Source organism: Neodiprion pinetum, chromosome 6 (genome assembly GCF_021155775.2).
Source record: "Neodiprion pinetum isolate iyNeoPine1 chromosome 6, iyNeoPine1.2, whole genome shotgun sequence".
NCBI classification, from domain to species: Eukaryota; Metazoa; Arthropoda; class Insecta; order Hymenoptera; family Diprionidae; genus Neodiprion; species Neodiprion pinetum.
In genome coordinates, this window is record NC_060237.1 from 18601811 (window position 1) to 18618582 (window position 16772).

Sequence of the window (16772 nt, forward strand, 5' to 3'; positions counted from 1 at the left end):
GGAAAATCGTCGAAACTTGAAAAATCCTCGGGCTTCGCTGTGCGCCAGTGGCAAACAAGGCAGGCCCTTGTAGGCCACAAGTATAGGTATATTATTCAGGAATCAGAGTGGAGGGATACAAGGCTTGCGGAGAACCGCACTGACGCTCGAGCATTCCTCGAAACGACGTTGCTGCTTTTCGTTCTACGTACGCAGCAGCTACGGTATGCCGAAAAATTCAAAATCGGACGGAAGTGTCGCGGATTGTTTTCCACTCTCCTTCCCTTCCTCTATACATCGGGATCACCCGGAATGAGAACCCCTGACACGTATCTATCCGACGCATGAATAATCCGTCCGCGGGCACGGGAATCCGTTAGTGCAAGTTTCTTTCATTTTATATTTACACATTGTATACCTACGTACGTATAAATAAATGCGTACGTGCGAATACTGAAATGCAGCTTTTCCTCATTCTTCTATTCATATCTTTAACCTGCATAATTATAATATACCTTGTATGTGTACTGTATCGTTTACCTCGACGCGTCATTTGCATTTGGGTTAAAAAATAATTACGAATTGAGAAAGGTTACCCGTCCGCGCCGTGTTACATATTCGTGTCCATAGTATATTCTGTAAGTGGCTGTTTGAAAAAGTTATAAAATAAAATAGGTTCATCGCGAAGCGTACGCAATAGTGTATTGTCGAACCTTGTCTGGTGGCATTTTTGGTGCAAAGCTTGGATGCGTTTATTAGTACGTGTCGTACAACGATCGAACGAACCGCAATGAGTTAACCATTAGGATTTTTCAAAGCAGTCAGTACCGGCGATCGAAACACTCGTGCTGGGAAATCTTAACAGAAAATGATGCGGATGTTACACGCGTTATGTATATATCATATACACAGTTTATCGATTAACCTCTCCGCGATGGTCGACGTATCGGTAAAATGATTCGATCAATATTTACGTCAGTGGTATATATCGAGAAGATTAGGCGAGAAAAATAAACCAGGCTGCAGGCTGTTGTAGTACGCGAGAAAACACAAGATCTTTGGATCATGAAAGCTGTGTTTAAGCAAATACGCACATACGTATTACACGCACGTGTACCTACCGCATGTACTGATAAATACGTGTGTACGCCAAGTCATCGCGAGTATGCGTAGATACGCTTTTAAGTATTCTGCATCGTTGTAATATCCTATAATTGTAAATCGTATACATGTCGCGCATACGTTGTCTGCATGGGTATACGTCGTTGTCGAAGCGCGGTTTATCCTATACGTACGCATAGGGTGCGGGTAAAAGCGGACGATTCCATTCGCTTGTGTACACCTATGCTACAATACGGCTATCAACAGGACCAGTATACGAGTTAACTTGGACTAATGCGGAGGAAAATACAGGTTCGGTCACGTTCTGATTGTCTGCTACAAAAACTTAATTTTTTATACCGACGAAAAAATCCGTTACACGTAATGAATTGGGGTACAGGCATCGTAATCAGCTGAATATGAATTTAATTTATCGATCATCGGCAGCAATCGATTGAAGTTTAAATAAAGAAAATGAATAAATTATTCCTCACAGTTTCAGGTACGAGGAAGTCCAGGTATAACTTCAATATCGTTGGGGCCGATTTGCTTGCTCATAAACCCGAAGCGGAACAATACAAGTAATCCGTCAAGAAATTGCAACGGTCGTGACTAATCCTTATTTTTCAAATTTCGTCGAAGTTACCTGGCTAATTTCTGTTTCGTTAATAACTGGTCCCGTTAAGCCTTACGAGAACCTTTGTAGTCTAAGCAGTGAGACAAAGACGGGAGCAGTGATAGGCAAGCGGATATATAGGTATAAGAGAGAAAGAGCCGAGTAAATGTGTTCGTCGCGTCGAAAAGTAGAAAGAGGGGAAGACTGTAAAATTTACAAGGGTCGAAGAGAAGAATGTATAGTAATAGCCGATGGAGGCAGCGCGCGAGGCACGGAGGGAGTGCAAGTTTTCCAACATTTACCAAACTCGTCTATTGCACCTCTCTCTCTCTCTATATATATATATACTATACACACACACACACACACACACACATATATATATGTATATATCGGATCGAATCTTATACCGCGAGTCGCATTGTTTCGTATTTTATTCGCGCTCGCTTCGATTTAAAAGAATTAGAATAATGGTACACGATTCATCTCGTCTCGAGTCAGCATCCCGGTCATCCACCTTATGCTTGATATTCGTATACACCTATACAGCTGTAAATATCGAGGCTTTGGGCAGCACGTAGATACACGCATTAAATACGCGTATCAACATCTATACGGTAGGACATCCGATGATATTACAGGTACGTATATGCATGTTATTATAGAAAGCTGTACTAGACTTGTACGCCAATGCACGACTATCGGTCGATGGGTATTAATGTAGAGTACAGAACGAAACGAAACGAAGCGGCGGCGGTGGCGCCAGAGTATAACGTCTAGGTGTATGTATTTTAGTTGAGCCACGCCACCAACTCTCGCGAAAACTGATTAGCTTGCTCTCTGGTTAATAAGCAGCAGCTAGATCGCCAGAGAGAGAGAGAGAGAGAGAGAGAGAGAGAGAGAGAGAGAGAGAGAGAGAGAGAGAGAGAGAGGAGAGAGGCGGTATACCGCTGCACACTGCACACGCGTACGTAAGTCCAAGCGAGATGAGGCTTGTATATACGTAGGGCTGCGTGCGCCGAGGAAGACGGTATAGGCGTGTAGAGGCGAGAACAAAAGAGGTGCCTGCAGGGAGTACGTACATATGCGTGGATCGGAGAAGGACAAACTGTAATGGCGGGGAGCGTGCGTGCGACAAGGACGCGAGATCGCCGGGTTATGCCTAGATTTGAAGAGGAATTAATGTCGAATAACGAAGAGTCCGTCGAATTGTAAGAAAATTAATATTCAACAAAGCTGCCGCGCGACGAAGAACTCGACGACTGAGAGGTCACATTTCGGAAGTCCGAATCTTTGTTCGCTCGGGCACGTGCGCGGCCAAGACGAAGTGGAAAATCTCTCGTATAATATGTAGAAAATCTGGTGACGGCGGCGCGGTTTACGTTTTATCTGAAACGGCTCTCCGAGCGTTGTAAATTATTTTTGTTTAATCGCCGAGAGGGGAAATATCGTCATCACATGTGTGTAATATGTGCAGAAGCACTCCGCGCACCTGCCTGCAGCAGGCCGATTGTATATTTAAAATAAATTCTAAATCGGTAATCGGCAGAGGTGAAGAGGTTCGGACTCGATCGGCACTTTGACCGTAGGCCTGCGAACCTTTCGCTCGAATTTTAGTCGCTAATCCTTGAGACTTACTGAGAAAAAGGCAATTGTTTGCCACGGCACAAACGAGTGGGGGAAACCCGCGAAGGGGAAATTTACAACTCTGACGTAGCGGTTGGTTCGTTCGTTGGTTCGTTCGTTCGTCGTCCGTTCGTTCGGCGGGGCTGTCGCATCATCGCCAGCCAGCGCGCACACCACTCGACTGGCAGTCAGTCGCAATCTGTCACTGGTTAGCCTCGGTTGTCTTTACCGGAGCTTCGCTTGCACGTACACACATTCGTGCATACTTACTTCGGTTGGAAATCGCAGTTAATCAGTCAATTACACACCGTCACCCGTCGTCGTTTCTTATAATATCATATTACGATTGATGTAATCGTTTGTACGATCGTCGCAATTCGCGGTATACGCGTCGTGCATCATCGATACGGAAACGTGTTGTATACCTGTATATGTAAATACGTTCAACATACATAGATACATTATATATGTATCGAAATTAACAAAGTGGCGAAAGTATTTACGGAGTGTGTACCAAGCGATGACGTCATCATACTGTTCTGATTTCGTTTGCATTATTCGATAAGTCGAACGGTATTGCAAAAAATAAATTAAAATAAATAATACAATAACAATAATAGTTATAAACAATTGCAGAAAGATAAAAAGGTGATAAAGAACCGTCTTGTTTCTCGTTGCGCACTGCGTTGCATGCGGATAATTTTTTAAAAGGACAAAGCCAGTGTTTTATTATACTCTGTTGCTGCATTTGTGTGGTGGTCTATTCGAATATCCCAACTGTACTGTCAACGAAGTTGCGGCTGCTGCTATAATTGTGGCTGAGGAACAACTTGATACAGGTAAAGAAATTTCACTTACGTCATGCGTGTTTACGCATTATATATTATATATATATATATATATATATATATATACGATCGTCAAGTTGGTGAATTTTGATTTTTGGCAAAGCATTGACGGTAGATAAAACGCGCTTGCGGTAATTCCCCGCGATTCGTCGTCTGTAACGCTCTTGTTAGTCATTACCCCCGCATATTGCCCATTCTCACTTCCGATCGTATTGAACGTTATACGAGCGGTACTGAGAAGAAAATAAAATCCCCGCGTAGGTACGGGTATATCGGTATACGTTACATTTATTGTACACACGTCGTGAAATTTTTCCTTTGTGGAACGCGCGTCTTGTAGGTCGCGACAAGTTGATTCTCGACATACGCGACGTCCGCACTATCGTGTTTTACACGCCTTGTCAACGATTGCAATAACGAAACAATCCGTACAACAATCTATAGTATATACATATATCTCTACGCACAACAAACCTTTTATCAGTGATGATCTATTTATTTTTTCTTACATACGTAGGTTATTTTCATCGGATCGAATTTGAATTTTTTTTTTATACATATACGTGCATATATATATCACGCTTGTGTATACGTGCACGCGCGTACATGCATACGTACACGTCTTGCCGTTCGACTTTCACATTTTTGCTACCGTGTGTAAGAGAAGAAGTCAGTCTGATACACTCGGTTTCATTTCTGTTGCTTTTTTTTTTTTCTTAACGTTTTTTCGCTTAGTTTTCCGACCTCGTATAGCGACAATACTGATCATTGCTTGCGAATTAATACAAGTTTCACAATATAGGTGTGAAAAAATTCAAAGTTGATCCGATATGTATCCGTATATGTATAGGTTTATGTACGTATTATACGTGTTGAAACATATGCACGCGTATTTACGTATTATCTCTTCCTCCTCGCGTATTGTGTACAGTAATGACGCGCGTCCGAAATTCTTAAAAGAACGCTAACGAATATTCGAAGGAGTGATAAATGCCGTAAAACAAAATCGCGAAAATATGTAGTCGCAGCGCGTGAATAATGTTGAAAGTGAATTTCGTCAAGTTATGGCTGACGATCCGCTCGCGGTAGTTGTTTTTGATATTACATTTCGGCGCGATGATGTGCAAATACGTTACACGCAGTGGGTAGTCGGTGTTATCAATTAATGCGGCATACGGTGTCGGAGTACAGATATAGTTTTCCGGATAATACTGTTCTGCGATTTGGATAATGGCGATATTACAGAGAATCGCCAACTTGGTTGATCGCAGCGAGATCGCTCGACCGTAGAGGCTCCGCTAAAACTCCCGAGACTACACGACTACGACTACGCTACTACGCGGTCACTCTTCTCAAGCCCATATTTAAATTTAACGCACTGATCTCATTCCTCGGTGAATCTGCTTTCGAAAATAGCGCAACTCGCATACAAGAAGTGTATTACGTGTATACGGTATACGATATATGGTATGTCGTATGCAATGGCACGTGTAGTGGTACACCAGCGGCGTGTGCAGCAGTCGCCGCTGCTCGACTTCTTCGTACAACCTAGCGGATCGCGGGGTCATCGCGACGATTATAATACGCGAAGGAACGAGCGAACGAGCGTGCGTACCCACCTCTTTCGCTTCTTCCTCTTCGTCTTCCCCTTCTCATCCTCGCGACACGTACTTGCCTGATTTTATACCATACATCGACGCCGGAATGCGCGCGTGCAGGGCGCCTTGAAAACGTGTTTTCGAAACACCGGCAGATTTACGCGATATCCAGGATGGGGGTAACAGTCTTGTGACCCTATAAAGCAGCCACTCCGAACCCATAAGTAACGTAGCTTTGCGCGACGTGCGTATCTGCGATCCGTTCTGAAATATACGCGATAATGAGGGGAACGTAAAGAAAATTAAAAAGTACAGAAAACAACAAAACGCACACACGCGCAGCAGACTATACGCAGATTACGCTAATGACGTCAGTGCCAATGTGGTTGTGTACGTGTTTGTCATGGCACCTCTATTTTTCTCACCCGATTCGAATTGAAGGACATTTACGTGATCGTCGTGTCGATGCTCTTGTGTATTTTTTTTCACAACCTAACGTCTGTGTGTTTCTCTCTCTCTATTTTGCTTTGAATACCTACACACGTCTCGTTCTCTCTCTCTTTCTCCCTCTCGTTGCATGCATGTGTTTACATCGTGCACGTCATGCCGATTTACATGTGTACACGTATGTTAGGTAGTTTGCCGCAAATGTGCGCTGCTCTGTGAGTGTAGAAAGATGGTACGATCAATTTCTTTCTTCTTTTTTTTATTTTTCATTTCTTTCATTTGAAGAACAGAAATATCGTTGTTATTGCGATTCGTTATACTGATACAGCGGCGAGCGGGCAGCATTTGAATTTAGACAATTTTTATCAATGCTGACGAACGGATCAGTTTCCTTGTTTCATGTAACGTTGTTAACAAGCTCGTATACCAGCACGGTGTATACAGGAAAATTACGCGACACTCTCAACTGTCGAAATTATTGCGATTGCTAATCGTGTGACTAATTTTCCTTGTTCCCGGTATGCGTGTCCGTTTATATGTAAATATCATATTCGTATACATTCAACACATGCGACGATGCTCGCTGATTGATCTTGATAGTAGCTGTCCCGTCCACAGTCTTTATTTGTCGTCATTGTTTTCCGCAAAATTCAAACTGCGAGTACGCGAGGGCTTTGGCTTACTGACATTCTGTGGGTTCGCGTTGAGGAAATAATGGGGGGGTGGGTGAGTGGGGGGGGATATGTGACACAGAGAAACGCACGCACATGCATAATGCAAGGAAAAAAAACCACCACACCGGACGACTACGACGACGACGTTTTGGTCGCGCGACAGCTGAAACGTCGCTACGTCGGCGTGTGACGTCACGGCTTGCCGCTACCTTTCCGAGCCGGTGTGTGATCGAAGCTCTGCTGCCGAAAGGCGGCTACCAGCCGAGGTGGTGCTGGTGGTGGGGTTAACATCTGCTTTTAGCATGATTGCCATGTATTGATGCGAGTCTTGTGAGCTTATACCACGCACCGTCTATACGGCGTATATTATACATGTATATATATTATAATATTAATGCATAACGACGACGTTGCGATTCTGTAATGAATTATCGCGAATTTGGAATACCGAACATGAATATGACGACGAATTGAAAAATTTCCGACATTCGAAAAACGTGATATACCAGTTGACGTTATTTTTGTTTCTCGTATTTACGTTATAATGTAATTAACGTTATACAATATACAGGTGTTGTACGTTCATTTGAACCGTTTTACACATTTTTATACGATGCGGGAAACGCGGTAGTAGTACAGGTACGTCTTAGGACTGTGTACCTTGTGTGACGTACCTAGTGTGGTATAATAGACGGCGCGATGTTGTTATCTGATGATTTTTCACGGATTAATTTCTTCGATGTCACTGAATACATAATAGAGAAGACTGCGGGAGCGGTTGTGTAATTTGCAAAATTTATCAGATCGGTATAATAATATTTATCTCGCCGAGTGTCGATCTCTCTCTTTTTTTTTATTATTATTATTTTTTTTTTTTTATTTACTTATTTTTTTTATCGCTGTGTGGTATATCTTTATGGTGTGTTGAACCATATTACATTATCTGTATGAATGGTAACGAATTAAAAATTAACTGCACGAATTTATTAGCCGCGTGGAGTAATTGGAAGAAGAAAAAAGAAAAGAAGTATCGCCGCTTGAAATTCGTTGCATTCGCGCGTCGTTTCGAACGGATCTGCGCGTTCTCAACGTGAAAGATAAAAAGAAGAGATAGGAAGAGGAGGGGAGGGGAAATAAAGTCTTCGCTTATTGCGGCTCGGGAGAAAGTCGTCGGAATAGTCACGGCCTATTTAACAGCGGCGGATCTGCAACTCTATACACTCGCGCAGTCAAGTCTACCGCCGCTCTCTAAATCGAGAAAATCAAGAAAATTTAGAAAATATATGTACACACGGGCACACGTACATAGTTTCTAATATAATATTGAAACTGTACTTTGCCCTAATTTTCCTCCCGTCATCGGTCCCTTGTCCTCCCCTCCTTTCTCCACACGTCGACCCTCTCCCTTCCTCCCTCCTCTCCCCGTCCACCACCCCTCGCAAAGACAAATCGTTACCTGACTAGAATATCTGCTGCGGGTGGGTAATGTGTAACTCTAGGGTGGCGAGCGGAGGCGGGGCTTCATGTTGTGATCAATACTATAGATCGAAGACGAAAGTTGTAATCGAAGCGCCCTTGAGAAAACAAAATCATCTGACGCGTGGAGGGAGCCTCGTGATACTTTATTGCATAGGTATATGTTAATAATCTATTTATATACACATGTACACATATCGTGTGTATAGCAATGTCAAGAACAATCGTAATTTTTAATACGAAGTTGAGGTGTAATATCTACATAATATTCAATACCTAATTTAATGCAGATATAGGCATATGTATTATACATTTGTTTATCAGTGATTTTGATTTCGCGGGGATTAATTATACGCACATAGATACTGTGTATGTATTATACAACGAAAAGTTACCGCGTTTTATGATGTATAATAAGATAATCAAAATGTGCAACAATCGAATAATTGATGCATGTAACACGTATGTACGTATATAACAGATGATATAAAGCCGGGTACATGTACAAAAGTCATAACGGGTCGTGCGCCGCGGAAACGGTACTGCGTCCCAAATGGAAACAAGTCTTACTAGCGTGTAGCGTGCTTCATATACACACGCTGTTGTATTCGTATACCGTGCAGGTATAACGCGACGAGGAGTCAAGTGCTCGTTGCTGTCAAGTGGCGGTAGTATTGCTGCTCATTGTACGAGCGTATGAGTTCAATTTCTAATTTTGTAAATTCCTTTTGCCGCGCGCCGCGCTTCGCGTCTGCAGAGTGACTGTCAGCTGTAAACGTGGCTTAGTTACATGTGGTACACGTGTATATGTGTGCGCGCGCGCGCGTGTGTGTGTGTGTGTGTATCAATAGGTATGAGAGAAAGAGATACGGTGAAAGATAAGAAAGAAAAGATGTGTGCCTCCTCCCCCCCTTTATACACGCGCACGCGCATGCGCACATGAAATGGCAACACCTCATTCCGACTACTACACAATCATCGCTACTGCGCTTCTTTCCATACCTTTCTATACCATTTGCAATATAGCACCAAGGAGATACGACCTTGCTAATGTCCTTGCCTCGAGCAGTTCCTTGTAGCTGCTGTAATACCCAGTAAAATGGTGGCGAAGAAATAGAACTAACTGATATAGAAAAATTTCATTTATATTCAGGCCGAAGATCACGATCCATAACACAAAAATATATCAACCGGGAATCTATTTTCCTAAATCAAAAGTTCATATTAAATTATAACTGTTTTATCGGATTGAATTATTAATGAACAGATCGTTAGATACACTTCTCAATTAATTGGGGGCTACGATAATACTAGTTTGTGTTTTCTTGGTGACGTAAATTTGACGAAAAATTGATGTTATGATTGATGCGAGGGATGAAAAAAAAAATTATTACTCACGATGTTTCATAAATTTGAAAAATTGTATAAAAGTGAAAGATCAACTGAGCGTTATCTTCCACATGGCGTAGAATGCTCATCTTTTGCCAGAACTTTTCTTTTAATGTAAACAACCTTTTTAGGGTAAAAATCGCAAATTATTGTTTTCTGAAACACCTCATTATGCATGCAGTAAATTTGATCAATCTCGAATTATATGTAATTTTTGTCCGATTGTGAGAAATGAAATTTCGCTTTAACGGAACGATTTAGCGCGGTAACTTTTTCTACCACACCATTTTCATCATTAACCTCTCTTGTAATGAAAAAATTCAATACGAATTACGAACGCGTTCCAAGCTTCATCGTCATCGCAGTACATAAATAAAATACATCGGTTCTTTTTCAATCTGCTTTCAACACACGGAATCCATGTGTATAAACGAATCTCTGCGCTCATGGTGCTGCTTACCACGTATTGTACACTGTATGTATATTATTTCGTTGGTTGGACGTAGAGCAAGTGTCCTAACTAGACGATGATGATAGAGGCATAGCAGGCATGGTGGGCTTGCTGCCTAGCTGGAGTTCTTTGTAGGTACTCGAGCCTACAGTATGACGCTATAATGCTTTGCTACGTGCTATACTTGTAGGTATACTGTACTATGACTATTTCCGTTAGTTAGTCTATCTTCTCCGTTGTACTAGACGTTTTTTTCTTTTTTTTATTTATTATTGTCCTTTTTTCTTGTTTAGTTTGTGTTCTATCCGTAACGCTCCGTTATATATATATATATATATATATATATATCTATGCACGCACACACCCCATAGTGTACCCCACATTATCACAGTACGTTTGCGTGTTGTTAATACGTATAATGCACGCACGGAATTAAGTATTAAGAAACTTGTCCTTGAATGTTGGCTTGTTTAGTGGAATCGCGTTTAACTCGTTCACGTAGTTATGTTGAATACACTATACAATACTACACATATATCGTATGTAAGTATAGCAAGACTCGGGTATTATACATACCTATATAAACGTGTTAATAGGTATATCACGCTGTGCGCATTGTACCTTTATAATGGTAAGTGTGGTATAAAATTCGAATGGAAAAACTATTATACATGTACATATCTATACAATGTATATCTTCGATGCATTCTTATAATAGCAATAGTAATATGGAATAACAATAATATAACGTTATAGTTGTATTAAACTTGTCGACTTTCGTTTTTGGTTACGATCGATCGTTACGTTGTCGCGCGTCGTCGATCACTTTTACAATACAAGTTTGAACATTTATATCGTACATATGTAGGTATATGCATACATATTGAAACACACACACACTCGCAGAATTATTTGTTTTCGATATAATATCTATATAATATATATAATACGAAACCACAGTCGTATAACCTTGAGGGATGCTTGTGGTTATTTATAACCTAATAAGATCACAATATTACGTCGTAGGTGCAGGTGACATTTTCCATCGTACCGCATGTGATATGTGCACGTGACTGATGAATTATACCTATGTATATGGCATGTACCATGTGTGTATATATATATATATATATATATATATATATATATATATATATATACACCCACACATGCGTGCAGTTGGCGAGATGTTTTCACGGTTTATATCCTGCCTATTGTATTATATACATATACTCTGAATATTTAACTGTAAACTATTCGGTAATTCTTTTTGCCCTGTACATTCCATCCAAGGTCTTTCTCGAGGCGCTCGTGACCAGCGAGGATCCTACGAGTGTAGTTACTTTCCATTTTGATTTGCGCAACAAGAACGACGACGACGACGTCGCCTGTTAGCCACTTCTCCCTATAACCGTACACAGCATTGTTTCCACAGCTACGGTATTATCGTTGTGTTTATTTATTTTCTTTTTTTATTATTATTATTTTTTTTGCTGTTTTTCTCATTTTTCGTCAATCCAGATGAGTCTTGTCGGTATTCGTGAACTGAAAATAATTAATAGTTGTGTGGTGTATAACTGGTTTTCTGTGAAATTTATAAAAAAGAAACGAACGAAAAATAACGATTCCTCTCTAGAAATATACATCGTTGTATTGTAAGTTGCGAACCTCAGTCACGATTCTTGAAATGGTTCCCGGTGACGAATTGAAAAACTATCATCTGCGGCAACACTTTTCCTCTGGAAAATCAAACCCTGCCCTATTATATGAACGGACATTACAATATGTCTTTATAATACGCATATGTATATTATACACTTTGAACAAGTGAACGTCACTTACTCACCCGAAGCTATGTATATACGGTAGTATGTATACCGCTAAGTTTGCAGCGGTTAGGTAACGTGTCTCAGCATTTTTCGCTCCCAGAGAAAGTTAACCACACCGTCCGATCTCTAGTTCTAATAGCTATAAAAGCCTTAGTATCGCATCGTCCGCGGGACGCGCGTGCATCAGACTTGTTTGTATACATCTAATAAAGATACACGAATATAACTGCAGCGTACGGACAATACATACCTATATACATGTATGCAGAGAATTACAAATATAGATACGTACCTGTGTAAAGGAGTGTGAATATCAGTTCTTGTATAATAGTATAATTTGTATTTTGAATGCGGCAATTCTTATCTGTCCGTGCACGAACGCCCGCAGTATGTGTAATAATGAAATGTGCAGCAGGTTGCATTTTTACCGATCCACCAAATGTTCCCCTCCCCACCACGCAACGCTGGCGGCCGCGACGTAGGTCAGGATTTTCTCTTCGGTGATGGAGAAAACCAGTGTTTTCGGGTGATTTACACCGGCTCTGTGGGGGTTATGTATGATTTTGTAGCTCGCGTGTGTGCGAGCGCGGTAGCTGCGCTGTTGTCACATAACTGCTATACGTGTGTGAGTGCAGTTGGATATGCATATATGTATGTATAACGGCGGCCCGGTGACAGCGCCATACCAACGCATATTGTACGAGTACCGCGTGTGTATACCTAACAGTCTGAACACAAATCGATTGAATCCTCGGGGTTAGGAGAGACGAGGACGCTTGGCTTCGTTGTTGAATCGATTTTAACTCGTGCAGGATAAAGTAGTAGTACTCGTCCCTCTGTTCCGATTTATTTAGAGCGTGTATACGATGAAGTTATTGTTTGTAGAGAAAAATAAATTGGCGTGTAATACTCACAATGTACGGACATGTGACATGTGACAGTATATGTATAGTATTTCGATGTCGATTACAGTCATCGTGGAAATTCCGTCATCGTTAAGAAAGACTTGGGTATAAATTTCCGTGTAGCTTGATGATGAAGTAGAGGGAAAAAAAAACTTACAGGAAATATTAAGACAATATATTATACAAAAGTTTCTTGGGTTTAGTTTTAATCTCGTTTCCTTCCCCTCAAAACATAATTGAACTTGGCGATACACCTCCGTATACGATTTGCAATTATTGTATCAATCTCGTAATTTTGGAGGAAACGAACCTTTTTTTTTTTAAACTTCATCTAGCTGTACCTACGGCTCTCTCTATCGTTGCTCGCGCACATATATGTAGGTAGTATACGCGTGAGATCTATTTTCGACGCACGAGGGTCAGACACTTTTGGGCATACCGCGTGCGTGTGGGGAAGTCACTTCCGACTTCTCGTGACGTCACATCCTTCTCCCCACGAGCCAAATGAACTGAATCTCGTTGAACAAAAAAATTTTAAAAAAGGGAATTAAGAGGGCGTCGCTCTTACGCTGCTGCATCATATCATGTGTAGAAACTTTCCCGCGTACTTGCAGGAGTATCATATAAAAGATATCGTGATTATTGTTGTAGATAAGATTTCGATATACCTGTAGATATATACATAACGGTATAATACGTGTATGTAATATATTCACGACTAACGATGTGTTGTTATTTTTGTTACAGGCGTGAAAATGAGACTTGAAGAAGATTTGGTAATACGGCGAAGTCGGCCGACGATGATTTCGGCGAAATATAGAGCTCGTGAGGAACGGCGTCGTTTGTTGAAGATATCAGCTGCTAAACTGCGACGTATAGAAGATCCGGAAGCGAGTCTTTGTCGATCTGTATTGATCAATAACGCAGTCAGAAGATTGCAGAGGGAAAATCGTGATGAGAAATCGAGGAGCTACGGGGTGTCTGTTAATTTCTTGGATGATTCATCGAAGGAAAATAGCCTGAGTGGAAATATGAATGTAGATAATATAGACAATGATTTGCTGCAAAAGAAACGTTTGGGCGATGACGACGCCGATATGTCCCTTAGCCACAATTCAAGTCCGAAAAAACAACGCCACGACGATTTGGATTTCCCAGACGACGTTTTTAGCGATTTTTACATCCTACCACCGACGCCTAGACTCTTATCTCATATCGATGACGTGTTACCTGATATTGATAGTATAAACGATCTTTCGATTAATAACGGCATGGATGGTGTTGAAAACCGTTTGAACATTAACATTGACTCGTTAAACTCTACCAAAAGCCGGCTAAGCTTGTCTGACAGCAGTTGTCAATTCCTAAACGATATTGCCGAAAGTTCTTTGAACTGCAATGAGAATCCATTGAGGACATCGGACAGCCGATTATTCTCCACGGAATCTTGTATGATGGATGTTATCGACTGTCAGGACGTATGCGACGACGAGAGGATCACCGAATTCGCAAGGTTCCCCGAACCTACGAAAACCCTCGAAGAGCGACTTATCGACTTTCAATCCCTCGACGAACATTACGACTTGTCAAAGTTCGAACGCAGCAACAGTCAAACCTGCGGCCGAGCCTTCCACGATATACAAACATTTCATAGTCTCGTACCAGGCTTGGAAACATAGGAAAAATAACGCAATACCTAAAATACAAATACATACATACATATATATATATATACATATATATATATATGTATACGTGTGTATAATTTTTATTTGTATGCAATGATAAGTATAATGATTATAATGACAGTTGTATTCAAACTGTATACATGCTATACAAAGTTTATACAAAAAGGGTTGTTGTTCCGATGAGGAGTATAGTTTCTCTGTGCAATCGTAGTTCATTTTGTTTTTGTTTTTTCCTCTGTTGAGTCGTTCTTTTTTCAATTCTTTACTCGAAACTGGTTAAAATATTCTCGCAATGGCAATTCGGTTATTGCTACTTACATTATCTCTATATATCAGTTGGACTTTTTTTTTTTGATCAATCTGTTTTACATACCTATAATATTATACATGGGGAAGCGTACATAACACGCACAAAGAGAAGATAAAAAAAATGGAAACAAAAACACTTCTACGACGTAAACTTGTAGGTTGCGTTACAATTTTCGTTCGTTTGATTTTTCTGCAAATTTATTTTATTTTATTTTATTTAAACTAAATTCATGCCGTCCATTGGCATGGTAATTTCTTTGCGAGATGACGTCTCTGGCATAAACAATCGTACATGTGTATACTTTACCTACACATATTGTTTGTATATACATATATTACATATATTAAAACAAAACGAAAAGAAAAATACACAAAAATAATTAAAAAAAAAAAAACAAACGAAAATACTTTTTTAAATCATGTTGAAATACAAAATGTATATTAAAATATTGGTGAGTGAATGGGAATAATTTACGAATGAGGAAAGAATATAAGACGGATTTGGTGAGAAATCGTTGTACATAAATAAATATAACGCCTCTTACATATTTCGATTTATTTTAAACAATACCATCTAATAGACTTAGGATTATATTTTAATATTGTTGTCTGTATTGTTCCATTAATTTTAACGTTAACTCATTAATTATTTCCAGAATGTATTTGAAATTTATGTAAAATTTTTTCGTTTGTTCTAGAAAGTGTAGTATTGAATTATATATTCAAAATTATCGATCGTTTTTTTAATTAATTTGCCGGTTGGTATTTTCTCTTTATTTTTTTTTTCGTGCACCCACAATTGCTTGTCTGTTTATTTATACCAATATCATCTGATAATGGCATGCGGCTGAGTACTAAGAGCTGAATAGACATTCTGTTATCTCGCGTAAAAAACAAAAAAAAAAAACATTTGGATTTAATGTATCGCCTGTATTTAATATTAAAAATTTTGTACTTAAGAACTGCAAATTATAAAAAAAGAGGAACATGTGCGGCCGTTTTCTGATAATGTTGATGTACAGTACAACTGCAACATACATATTCATATATCAAAAAAATTTCACATACGTTAGTTGCGGCTGCTGCTATTACTATTATGATTATCAATATTATTATTATTATTATTATTATTATTAAACTTTCCGTTTTTACCTGCATTAAATATTTCGGTGCAGAAGAACAGCTAGACAAAATATAAATATATGCCGTAATATTTTCTGCTTATATTACCATTCTAAATCGACTTTCAAAAAAGGAAGAAAATTAAAGAAGTGCTTTGGCTGTATTGCAGAGAATAGTTTTTGGTGTTAAATTTTGGCTCGTATTTAGAAACGTTTAAAACAACATTGTTATATGCTGTTGATTATTTTGTTCTGTTGAATAAATGTTTTTTTCCATTATCGATTTATCGGAAAATTTCGACATTGACCAAAGTGAGCAGTATCTAAAGTAGACTTCCAAGCTTCCAGTTAGTGCCCAGGCTGTGGTTAGCATGGCTTTGATACGCCAAGTTTCGTCTGAATGTTTTACAAATTTAAAAAAAGAACAAAAATTTTGTAAAATTATACGAACAAAACAAAACATAATATGGCAAAGAAATTTAACAAAGTGGCCCAATATTGTGTAAATAGCTATATATTAGCCCATATGTTTAGTAGTTATGTATAAAATTTCGTACGTTGTGTAAGTTACAGGTCTAGTTACATGAAATCAGTTACCAATTATACGAAAAAAAATTCGAATAAATCTATAAAATATTATTTTCTCCTTGTTGTTAATTGATCACTTGTATGCATGTATAATTAATCTCATTATTACATGACCGGAATTTAACGA

At 39.6% G+C, this 16772-nt stretch overlaps 1 protein-coding gene across 2 annotated transcripts in view; it reads left to right on the forward strand.

The window, feature by feature from the left end:
* The window catches only part of LOC124222132 (uncharacterized), a 53885-nt gene extending 38502 nt beyond the window's left edge, over positions 1-15383 (forward strand). The window contains exons 1-2 of one of the 2 annotated variants that reach the window (XM_046632775.2): positions 3476-4161; positions 13687-15383. In XM_046632775.2, the coding sequence (XP_046488731.1) occupies positions 13695-14618 (924 nt within the window). In that variant the 5' untranslated portion in view covers positions 3476-4161; positions 13687-13694 and the 3' untranslated portion in view covers positions 14619-15383. Of the gene's footprint in view, positions 1-3475; positions 4162-13686 lie in introns of those variants that run through there. The other variant, XM_046632774.2, reaches the window with a different exon arrangement.
* Positions 15384-16772: the final 1389 nt, after the last annotated feature.